Source organism: Lissotriton helveticus, chromosome 5_1 (assembly GCF_964261635.1).
Source record: "Lissotriton helveticus chromosome 5_1, aLisHel1.1, whole genome shotgun sequence".
Lineage (NCBI taxonomy): Eukaryota > Metazoa > Chordata > Amphibia > Caudata > Salamandridae > Lissotriton > Lissotriton helveticus.
The window spans coordinates 325,160,315-325,173,157 of NC_136065.1; the positions used below are offsets into that span (position 1 = coordinate 325,160,315).

General features: G+C 43.2%; 1 protein-coding gene across 1 annotated transcript in view; it reads right to left on the minus strand.

The window, feature by feature from the left end:
• The window catches only part of TAS1R3 (taste 1 receptor member 3), an 81,064-nt gene extending 76,021 nt beyond the window's left edge, over positions 1 to 5,043 (minus strand). Inside the window, exon 1 of the mRNA XM_078640382.1 lies at positions 4,859 to 5,043. Within this exon, the coding sequence (XP_078496508.1) occupies positions 4,859 to 5,043 (185 nt within the window). The remainder of the gene's footprint in view (positions 1 to 4,858) is intronic.
• Between the last annotated feature and the right edge of the window lie 7,800 nt (positions 5,044 to 12,843).

The window sequence follows — 12,843 nt, forward strand, 5'->3', positions numbered from 1 at the left end:
TGGCCCTTCGCTCTCTCCACTGGCTCCCAATACAGGAGAGAATAAACTTCAAGGCTCTCTGCATAGCCCACAAGGCACTGAACGGATAAGGATCAGTAATCATAAATGCCATGATTCACCCGTACAGGGCAAGCAGAGTACTTCGATCAAATGAACTCCATCTTGCTGTGGTTCTCAGGATCATAAAGGCCAGAAGTGGTGGTAGGCGTTATTCACTCAATGCCGCCAGACTATGGAATGCCCTCCCACTACATCTACGGAGCAAACCAAACCATCTGAAGTTCGGAAAACAATTAAAGACCTGGCTGTTCACATAAGAGAGCAGTCCCCCTCCCCTTAGCCCCACGCAGCCCTGGGATGCCTCCGGATAGCCATTCGCTCTATAAGAGCCAATACAATACAAAGGAACCCCTGCTCCATATTGGCACCTCACCTCAAAATCCCAACATACAAGAAAAAAACCATAGGTGGCACATCTTTCTCTCTTCAAGCAGCCAAACTATGGAATTCATTACCTCCAAACATAAGATTTACAGATAGCTATCTTATCTTCAGAAGATTACTCAAGAGTTGGCTCTTTCCTACATAACCACCATACTCAAACATAAATCTGCAGCAAATGTTATTATATGTGTGTTTCTAGATATGTCTATTTCCTGATATAAATATGTCTAATATGTACTTATGTATCTATATATTTATTACTTTACTCCTCCTGTAACAAAAAAAATGTTGACTCTCTCCAAAGCTCTACACTATATTTCACCGGATACCTCTCTCAATCTATCATCTACTTCCACACTCTGACTCATCCCAAATCTCATTCTACTACTAGGATCTTGAAAATAACCCTTTCTAGACTCTTTCCTCTGCTATCCCTCCTTGGATCATCCCAAACCTCATTTTAATACTTTGATCTCCCAAACAACTCTTGTAAATTCTTCCCTGAAATATCCCTCTTTTTTTACTCATCTCAATACTCATTTTGCTAGTATGATCTCCCTAATCCATTTCTAGAGATTCTTCCCTCCTCCATCTCTCCTTATACTCATCCCAAACCTCATCTTACTACTATGAACTCCCAATAAACACTTTCTGGACTCTACCCATTTCTATCCCCCTATGATCCTACAGACTCACATGTCCACTGCTCAAATTGACTCAGATTTCACTATACTAATCCACCATTAATTCTTTTTGGGTTCCGTAGTTGCATGCTACTCGCCAGAAAGCAGTTCAATGCCTCGTCAAGGGTAGTAAACGCTATATAAATGCAATTACAGTATAATACAATCTGAATTATGCACAGTGACCTTTTGTCCCTCATTACAAGCAGAAAGTAAATGGTGTGTTACCGTACATATGGAAATTTACCTGACCGCTGTAATGAGGGCCTAGTTGGTCGATCAATCACAGCACATGCCTTTTTCCTCTGTATTTGGGAGCAAATAAGTGTTTGCAAAAATGTCATATTACAGGCTCTTTGTCCAATAACTGACTGACAGACTGTTTGGTTCCCTTTTCCCCTTTATTTTCTGTTTGACGGTCCTGTATTTCATCCCTCGGTCAAAAGTGTATTCCGTGGCATGTTTGAGGTTTTTGTCATTCCTAATATATAGACTTATTATTAGTCCGTAAACTTGAAGCTGTCTTTTCTTATCGTCCTGAACCTCTGTGTAAGCATCATTTATAAAGATAACATAATTATAAATAGAGCAAGTTTTTATTAGTATGAAAATCTACCAGTGTGATTTAAAAAATAAATTACTAATATTAATATCCGTCTTACAATGATCATTATTACTGTTTTGATTATTACCATCATTATTAAGAAATAGTAATAGCAATAGCAATATTTATTAATTAATAATGCTAGTGCCCCTATGGACTAGGATCATACATTCCTCTCTCATGCAAGGAACCATCCCTGACATCCTCAAAGCTGGTCAGGTATCCCCCACCCTTAATAAAGTATCAGTGGACCCATCAGACCTGAATAACTATCGCCCAATATCCAGCATCTCGACCCTGGCCAAACTACTCAAAAAATGTGTCCACATGCAGCTTAGTAACCACATAGTCCACTTCAGCCTGCTCGACCAATTCCAATCAGGCTTTCAATCAGGGCACAGTACCGAATCAGCCATGATTGACCCAAATAATTGATGATGCATTACAAATACTGGATTAAAACAAAGCCTGCTTGCTAATCCTACTTGACCTTTCTTCAGCCTTCGATACAGTCAAACACGACAACCTACTTGACCTCCTGAAGCATAGATATGGAACCTGTGTTTTAACAAGTCTTCAAAATTTAAAATCCGAAAAATATGGGAATAAAGACTACAAATTGAATTTGGACTTTATCGAACATTGGTTTATGGATCATTACTGAGAAAACGTAATGACTGTAATATATAGATATTTGTGTTATTGCTCAGGGAATCCGCACAAAAAAACTTTGTATTTCAACAATTGTGAGCAATTGTGATCCAACAGCACGGGGTGGTGGCTGTTTTGGGTTCCCTTGGTAGCAAACTTTAGTATTAGATTTCTAGAAAATATTTGTCCATCAGACCTTGCGCATTCTATCCCTCACCACCTAACTGGAGAAAAACAAATTTTCAGATAAACACACTGAGAAAATTGAAACCCTTCCTACCCGCAAATTACTTCAAACAGGCAGTTCAAACTCTAGTAATTCCCAGAGTTGACTATGGGAGTGTCGCGTTCTGTGGTCTTCCCAAATCAAAGACCGCTCCTCTCAGAGCCTCAATCATGACAGCCGCCAGACTCGTCACAGGCACCAAACGAAACTGCCACATTTACCCTGACCTTCATGCCCTCAGCTGGCTACCTTTTGAGGTCAGAATCCAGTTAAAAATCGCCTCTATGGCACATAAGGCATTACATCACAAAACCCGAGGTACCTAGCAGAGAAACTAGTACTATCAGGTGGTAACAGGTCTACCAGGAGCTCTAACAACCTTCTACTTAAACCACAACGTTTCTCCAAGAAAAAAACATACAATCGTATCTTCTCAGGAATGGCCCACAGGATATGGAACGCCTTACCCCCAGATACGAGACTTAATCCATCTGCGTCCTTTTTCAAAAAAAGAAGTGAAATCGATTCTCATGTCCAAATTCACTTGAACTTGTCCTATACACTCCTGTAGTTATGCGCTAATCTCTAATTGTTCCCAGTACTGTATTCACATAATTGTTCGCGCTATACAAAACCGCCAAAATAAATAAATAAATAATATAGCACTTGCCACAAACTAAATTACCTCTTGCTGGACCCAACTCGACAGTACTTACTGCTGCACAGTTATGCATGTAAACAAACGCTAATTTTCTATGTCTCTGAACTCCTTCTTACTGCCTGCCTCTTCTCTCTGTTTCCTTAGCGCTCATTGCCTCACTCTGTCGTTTTTGTGTCCCTTTGTCTCTCACGCTCTCTCTGTCGTTGTATCACTCTCTTTATTTCTGCCTCTCACTACCTCTCTTCTCTGAATTTATTTATTTTTCTATTTTCCTGCTCAGCTTGCACCCCAGTTTCTCCCTATTTCTCACTGTTTCTTTCTAAATATGAACACTAAACAAAAAATAATATTTGTGTTTAAAGCCAGAACTCCGAGTCTCTCATTATAGGCAGTGGGATGTAGGAGAAATCCCACTGCATCTGTGGAAAGTGATTTTCTATTCACTCAACTCGAAATTTATGTTTAGGAAAAATAGCCATATTAACAGCATCCAAATACTGTATTGCATTGTAATTACATTTACATAGCGCTTGCTACTCCTTATAAATGTGGTGATAGGCTTGCATATTCGTGGCACTAAGCATCAGCAATGAACTTGTGTGGGCTTTGCACCTTTAAACGCAGGAAAACAGCCAGGCTCTCATGACAACTTAAGGGCTTCGTTCCAACGTCACGCCCTCTCAGACGCCCCCTGATAGATTCTGGCAGGTCAAACCTGTCTAACCGTAGGAGGGAAAAAGGCATGCAAAAAAGACAAAACATGCCGAATTCGGTGTAAAAAGCGATTCTGCATGTTATGCCTCATATTCCTGTCGAAAACATGAAATAGGTGGCATTCTTTACACATGGGCCCTCATTTCCAGCTGGTCATGTAATTGCAATATATGGAGTAACTCCTTTCACCTCTGGTTTCACAAATAGGAGTTTGGTACCTAAAATTCCATGCCTGAAATACCCCTCTCCCACAATACATTTCGGCAGGTCAAACCTACCGAAATTTACTGGTGGAAAAATGCTTGATAATTTACGTGGCATGTGCCTTTTGGTGCATGAAACCCCAAAATCTGCATGTTAGCCCCCATTATCAGGGGACGGACTTGGGACTGGAAGATATTTATCAGACAAGATAAATTCAGATGCAGCAGAGTTAGATTTGATCGGGTCTGGTAAATATCGTCCCAAACTGCAGGACAGTGTTAAAGAGGTCACCCTATTCCACACATTTTGTAATGAGTGTCTTAGGACCTAATATAGATCTTGGCGGAGCGGAATACTCTGTCACAAACGTGACAGAGATCCCGCCCCTCACATTACGATTCCATTATATCCTCTGGAGATTGAAATATGTCACATTTTTGACAGTGTATTCCATCCACCAAGATCTAAATAAGTCCCTTAATCACCATTTAATTGTAGGTTTACTGTAATATCTTGATTACCAAGTGCGGTACAATTATTAATGAAATCGTAGTATTACTGTAACAACTGACGTAATAACGCCTAAGTGAGAACAGAAGATTCCTGCAATGTTAAATGGTGAATATCTCAGACCCCAGTCTGTGAATTATTCCTGAAGGTAGGTCTCTTACCTTCCACACTCCAACAGCTCAGGCTTGGAACGTCCAGCTATGTCTCCCACTGTGCTAGTTCCAAAACTGAACAAACCTCCAACCATGTAGTGCCCATCGGCCTGGAACAGGGAGGTGGAGCAGAAGTTCCCAGATGCTGTAGAGCCCAGAAAGTTCAGGCACAGCAGGTAGGCCAGGCTCCTCATTGCCCATTAGAGAGTATCGGCCACCTCCTTGAGACTGCTTAACGAGTGCCTATAGAGACCTGGAGGTTCCTTCGTTAAAGCATGATCATTTCTCTTGTCTCGAATGTGGCAAATTCACACAATTCATTTGTTTTGCAAAGTTCAAGGAATGCATAGCAAGTGCTCCTCATGCTGTATTCAAATTCATCACTCAGCAACATGCAAATGGGCCTGTTGTGTATTTAGTGGCCCTTTTCAGGAAGCCGTTGACGAAACCAAAATACCACCTGCGACAGATTTGTGGTAGGATGGGGTGAATAAGGAAGTATCACAGGATATAGTGGCCATGTTGGTATGGGTGATGGTGTAATTTTTTTGTGTCATACGTCTACCCTCAGATACCACTTGGGCCTTGTATCAAATAGGATGGGAGTGCCACTGGTGTTGGAGAAGTAGGTAGCCATCAGACCTACAGAAAAAGATCCAAGCTTTGAGTTTTGCTGGTGGGTGGAATTGTTTTATCAATTACTAAGACCTGCATTCTGCTGGTATAGTTGCCTCTGCTTTTAAGACTAATATTACTTTACATCACTCTCAAAAATGTTATGAAAACCCATATATAAATTAAAGTTGTGGTAAAAGTTTTCAGTTGAAAAAACTGCGAAATTCACCAGCTATGGTTAGCTATGCAAGCAATAACTTGAGTACCCGTTATGCACTAGTCATACACTGACACATGACATTACTAATGGCATCTTAAATGACATCATTGATGGCATCACTGATGACATCTCAAAGCTCTGCACCCAACTCCGCAGCAACCAACCGTTCTCAGGCCTTGGCTGGAAGGACAAAAGCTCAGCCAACAACAAACATGTATTGTTTTGTCCAATTGGATTGTTTTACTTTTGCTAATTTAACCCCACAAATTCTCTGCAAAACCGGATCCATTGCAAAGGGGTCACACATTGATGGACAAGATATTCCTATATTTTAACCCTTTAAAATCTATCATACACTTTTTGTGATGCAAATGTCTCACAAATTACTGAATGGATTTCCACCAAACTATTAAAAGGCTGTATTTTGTGGGAAGCTTTGGGTCCAGATTTTCTAACATTTCACCTTGGAGGTGCATCACTTTTATGATGCAGCCCCAACACAAAATCCCTTTTGGCCTTTACTAAGACATGCAAAGTCACTTTGAGTGGTTTAGTACATATAAAGTAATACAGCGAGTAGCGCTGCCTAGCATTACTTAACGACGGGGAGGCATTCCATGGGTGGACCATGGGTTTTTCTATGCATACATCCCAGATTTACTAAGGTGACTAAGCCTGGGATTGCGCCAAAAAGCTATGTCTCTCAGGAGCAGGCACTTGGAGGAGAAATGTCTTTATTTCTCCTCATTACTTCCTCTTTCTATGCATGTGGCATACTGCAACATGCATAGAAAGAGGAGATTGCTTCTGAGGATAGTTTATATGCATGAAGATATCCCTTCACTGCATAAAAACAATCCTGCCTGTAATGGTGCAAGGGTGCCTGTGTTGTCGCTATACAGCACACAGTGCCCTAATGCTAGGAGACAGCAGCAATTTTCCATATCTTAGTAGATGTGATGAATTTCTGCTGTCTTCCTCTCACGCAATGTAGCACGGATATCCTGTCTGCCGAAATATAAATCCCATTATATCCTATGGAATTATATTTCGGCAGACAGGAAATCCGTCATTGTTGTGATGGAGTAACCCGTACGCCGAGAGCTAAATCAGATCCTTCGTCTGATATGGTGTGTTCCAATTTTTGTGTCGATTTGTCAAGTGGCACCAAAGTTTTTAGCAAACCAAATAATCTCTTTAAATTGAAAGCAATACTTAACCACAGCAGCGTAATCACTGACTCTATTAATACATTATATAAAAAAATGTATTTCTCATTTCACACAGAAGAATGTGTATGACATTTGACAGAGACTTTGTAGGCTTAGCTAACTTTGGGGTTATCAAGTTCCGTGCAGATCCATTAATAGGAGAAATAATTTAAAGGTGAGCGGTCATCATGAAACCTTTGATTTGTAATAACCTTTTTACCATTAGACGGATGAATGCAAAACCTGCAAAAAAAGACCTTGATCTGACTTTTCCAATGTGCACCAAATTTTATGCAGATTTGTCAAGTGGCTAAGAATTTAACAGCGTAGTCATAATATTCTTAATTTACTAATAATTTGAGAGTGTTTGATGCTCTCCATAAATTTGAGGGGAAAACATATGAGGCCCAATTACTACAGCTCAAGTTTCATGTAGATTCTGTAAACAGCACCAGAATTGTTAGCAAATCAAGGAGTTCAAAGTTATTAGAATATGTACACCATTCGAATTCCCTCCCTTTTACTTTGCACTGAATCAGAATGAAATATGCATGAGGATTGGCATGTTTAGTCCAAATCGGTTATCTCAGGTTTAGTGTAGGTCCGTCAAACAACACAAAGGAAAGTAAATGAAAGCTTCAATTATACCTTTTCTAACCCTATCCCACCTTGACAGATTTGCACAAAACGTGAGAATCCTTGATGAGATTTGCTTGCTAGCTGCATACTTTCATGCAGATATTTCAAAAGGCACCTACAGTATTAGACAATGGACAATTTTTGACCACACTTTATTTGTGTTCCCTTTAGCAGAGCTGCACAAACTTGACGTACAAGGAGCGAGCTAAATGTCTGCCAAATTTAATGTAGTTTGAAAAAACGGTGCTACATTTTTAAGCAGCTCAAAACTTCTTTCCAACTCCCAGAACATCTCTATAATTTAACCCTTCGAAGTTCAATGACATCTTTTCTGTAGCACAACTATCTAAAAAAATACTACACTGATCAATAGCAACACTCAAAAATGCCCCATTGAAGGAGAGTTCTAGTTTCATGCCAAGTGTGGTGCTGTTCTGTTCTGCAGATGTTGCTCTGGCAGAAAGCACAAATTCCTATGGGAGAAATGGAAAATGCTTCTTTTTTAACTCCTCTTTACTTCCATTCCAGATGAATCTGCATAAATCCTGGAATTGAAAGATCTGAGCTGTTTGCTAAAGTTGTGCAGATTTGAGAAATAGCACAAAAATTATTAGTTAATAAAAAGGGAGTTTTTCAATGGAAAGAGCTCCTATTTATAACTACATAGCTGCTATCTCAGTAATATGTGTATGTAGGATATTATCAATACTCGTAAGCTCACAATCACCATTTCTTTCATCATTGGATACTTTTCCAATTTCCAAGATTGCTTAAAATACTTCAGACTTCTGTGACACTACAAACACGATACGTGCAATGTACAATAGCGCTCAAAAAAAGAAAAGCTTTCTACATTCTCAACATGACTGACACTGGATAGCGCGTCACTCAACAAGACACTCACAGACAATTTACTAGGAGATACCATAAATTTGAGACAACAAATAAGCAAAATATTTTGCAAATGCACTGAAATTCCCATTTGTATTGCATTTGACTGATTGCGGTTTGTTAAATTTAAAGCAAAAATAAACGATACAAATATGTCATCAAGCACATCAATAGAAGGATTGTGGCTAGATATTGCTTAAAATGTATTTGACAGCTTTATATAGAAGTAGAACTCACAGAATGATAGTCATCTCACCTAAGTAACAAAATGTTTTAGTGCTGTCTACGCTGCTCCCACTAGACACCTGAGTAGTCAATGTAACATTGCAGGCAGAACATGCCACAAATATCTAGAACCACACGAATATATCTATGGTTGGATATCCTGAAGCTTCCACCAGCACCCACTAGTCAATGAAGAACATGCATTCAAAAGTACCCATTCTATATATCACATTGCACATACATCAAAGACAAAATGAATATGCCATTTTGCTGTGGTTTATCGTACTCATCACAGCAAGTATCTCTAACTACAGGTCGCTTACATTACACCTAACAGCACACAGTAGGGCCACCATTGTCCACAAATCCGAACCAATACGGATGTGTGGTAGGCTGTGTGCTATACAAATTCTAATTAACTACGCCATGTTCATAAGAGCACTTTCTAACGACACACCTCACAAAGGGCCAGATGTACGAAGCATTTTACCGCAGTCCCTTTGTGACCTGTAAAATGCTCTTTGGCATGTATCAACCGGATTTTGCTAGTCGATCACCTATTACTGACTGGCAAAACTGGGTTAGCGAGTCACTATTAGGAAGGGGCGTGTTAAGGGGCCCCTTCCTAATAGTGAGTCACACTGGTATATAGGAATGTTTTGCAACCGGTAATGCGGTCGCAAAACATTCACAGTTACCACCAAGCCATTCACAAACGGGAAGGGGTCCCCAAGGGGCCCTTTCCCCATAGTGAATATGGGCGCCAACATTTTTTAAGAGCAGGCAGCGGTCCCACGACCACTGCCTACTCTTAAAAAAAATGAAAAGGTAGCTTTTCATTTTTATTTTTGAAATGCATCCTGTTTTCCTTTAAAGAAAAAGGGGTGCATTACAAAAAAAAGTGCTTTATTTAAAAAGCAATCGCAAACATGGTAATCTGCTGACCCCAGCAGGCCACCATTCCTGTGATTGTAGCCATTCCCAATGGGTCGCAAATTGCGACCTGCCTCGTGAAAATTAATGAGGCAGGTCTGTTTTCGACTCACTGTGAATCCTTAACAGTATCAAACACACTGTTATACATTGCACTTTGCGATTTCCTAATCGCTATTAGACAATCACAAACATGCGACTTAGTACAATTGGCCCAAACTATCCAACTACAGAACAGCATAGGGCAGGCCACCGAACATACAGCAGACATAGTTCAAATATGCCATTAGGTGGCTATTATGGCATGAAACCGCACTCAATGCCACGGGTTGCCATACTTACACAGATACTGCGCAGCGGACGGGCGCAGCGGGCGCGCCGTTTGCGCGCCGAAGGCGCGCCTAAGGCAAGCCCGTCTGCGCCCGTCCGCGACGGGCCGGGACCAGGGCCCAGAGATGCTGCCCCCATGATCACCTACACCCCTGCCTCACTTATAAGCCTAAAGTGTCCTTCGTGCGCTCTTCCATCGACGACTTGGGACCGTTTGGTCTCTCATGGTATCTCGGCCGACCTGCCCTTTCCTACACTTATCCAGGCACCAACGCCGGCCCCTACCCTGCCTGAGTCCCGCATTCGCATCCTGTATCTTAATACGCGGTCCCTCCCACAGCACCATGCCGACATTTTTCTCTTATTAACAGCAGAGAGCCCAGATATCCTGCTGCTCACGGAGACCTGGCTATCTGACTCTTCCCTCCCTGATATTCTGGCTGCCCTACCCCCCAATTATTACATGCTGAACGCCAACCGGCCTAACGGCAGGCGCGGTGGTGGGGTGGCGGCAGTCATACGTAAAGACCTGTCTGTTATTACGTCTTCCTCTTTATGCCTTCCTGAGGCCGAGAATCTCGTCATCAGCCTTGCAACTGAGGTCGGCGCTTTGTCCCTTATCGTTTTGTACCGCCCCCAACCCCTATGCCCTTGTTCTCCGTTGCCCTCTGTGAACAACTCTCTGCTCTGATGACCTCCTCAGGCCGCATCGTTATGTTCGGAGATTTTAATTACTGGTACAACGATGCTAACGCGGGCCCCCATGCCACTGAACTGTTTGAGACACTCCTTAGTCTAAACCTGACTCAGCATATCACCTCCCCCACCCACATCGGTGGCCATATTCTCGATCATATCTGGACTCAGGGGGTGACGCTCTCCTGTCCGATCGTCTCCCCCTGTGTCTGGTCCGACCATCTACTGATCGAGTCCTCCATCGTCGTCAAAGGATCAGTCAGATCTCCTCCCTTATCAGGAGGAACTGCCCGGAAATGGAAGCTCCTTGATTCACCTGCCTTCCTCTCCTCCCTTGCTGATACTCAGCCATCAACCACTGACATCTCAGACGTCAACATTCTTGATGCTAACATCTCTCATTGGCTCATGACAGCCAGTGATTTATTTGCACCTCTGTCTTGCTTCCCCCGAACACGCCCCAATAAGTCTCACAACTGGTATAACTCGACCCTAAAACAGCAACATCTAGAGCTACGCCAATTGGAACGTAGATGGAGGCGCAATTATCTTAGTGCCGATAGGGAAGCGTACGTGGTCGCGCGGAAAATCTATAAACAAACCATCACTTCCACCAAGTCTGCTTTCATCTCTGAGCGAATCCTAACAGCCCCCAATAAATCTAAGGAGATTTTCAAAGTCCTTGGCGAACTAACATCCGACGCCAGGACACTTCCTAACCTGCCTCCCTCCGCTGAGTCATGCAATGCGCTCAACTCTTTCTTCATTGAAAAGATCACCAAAATTAAAAATTCCATATCCCATTCCCCCCGTTAACCACAGCTACACCTCCCCCTATCAATCCATTTATCCTGGATCGATTTCCTATACTCGATTCTGATTCCCTTGCCAAGCTGTCCTCGCGAGTAAAATCTGGCTCTCCGAAGGACTGCTGTCCCCCGTCCGTGCTTCGTGACATCTGTCACTCCCTTCCCCATTGTATCCTCCCCCTACTTAACTCTTCCCTCAGCACTGGCATAGTCCCCAGGTCATTCAAGGAGGCCGTATTGGTGCCCCTGCTAAAAAAAACTGGCGCGGACCCAGCGGTATTTGTAAACTATCGGCCCATCTCCCTTCTGCCTTTTCTGTCTAAGGTCGTGGAGGCACATGTTACTACTTGCCTATCACACTTCATCGAGGAGTCCAACTTCCTGGCTTTCAACCAGGCCGGCTTTCGACCAGCCCATTCCACCGAGGCTGTGATCCTTGCCGTACTGGACAACCTTAGAAGCAAGGCGGACAGAGGACTACCCCAGGCATTAGTCCTTCTTGACTTATCGGCGGCATTCGACACGGTGGACCACAACATCTTACTCCACCGTGTCGAGTCCGCCGGAGTCCGCGGGCCTGCCTTGTCCTGGGTTAAGTCCTTTTTAGAGGGGAGATCTCAGGCAGTCAGGCTGGGCCCGTTCAGCGCCACCAGTGCTGCGTCATCTTGCGGGGTCCCCCAGGGCTCCTCCCTGTCCCCCCTCCTCTTCAATTTATATCTTTTACCCCTCCTTCACTCTCTAAGTAGGTGGGACGCTACCGTGTTCAATTACGCGGACGACCTGCAGATTATCTTTCCCCTCACCTCCCCTGACGCTGTGTCCAACTTCCAATCGGCTATGACACATATTCAGCACTGGATGTGCCAAAACCAACTAAAGCTCAATCCGGGCAAGACTGAGCTCCTCCTTCCCGGGAGCAGTGCCACCTATTGGGGACCTCAGTTCTGGCCCAGCGAGCTTGGTACTCCTCCCTCTCCCGCTGACCGTGTGAAGAGCCTTGGGGTCATTATTGACTCCGGCCTCACTCTTAAGGCCCAGGTGAGTGCAGTAACATCTTCCTGTATGTTCCAGCTATACAGGATTCGGAAGGTCGCCCACTTTCTAACCCCTGAAGCACTGCTACAAGTCATCATAGCCTTGGTGATGTCCCGCCTAGACTTCTCAAACTCGATCTATCACGGTCTCCCCAACTCCTTGTTATCTACGTTACAACTCATCCAGAACCAGGCTGCCAGACTCGCGTTCAATCTCTCCAGATGGCAGTCGGCCCGACCTTTACTGTATCAACTTCACTGGCTCCCAGTCAGTGAAAGAATAGCTTTTAAGGTCCACTGCCTGGTCTTTAAAGCACTTACTGGTCCATCTCCTGCTTTCCTCACGTCCTTGATCACTCCTTACTGTCCTTCCCGTGCCCTCAGGTCCACT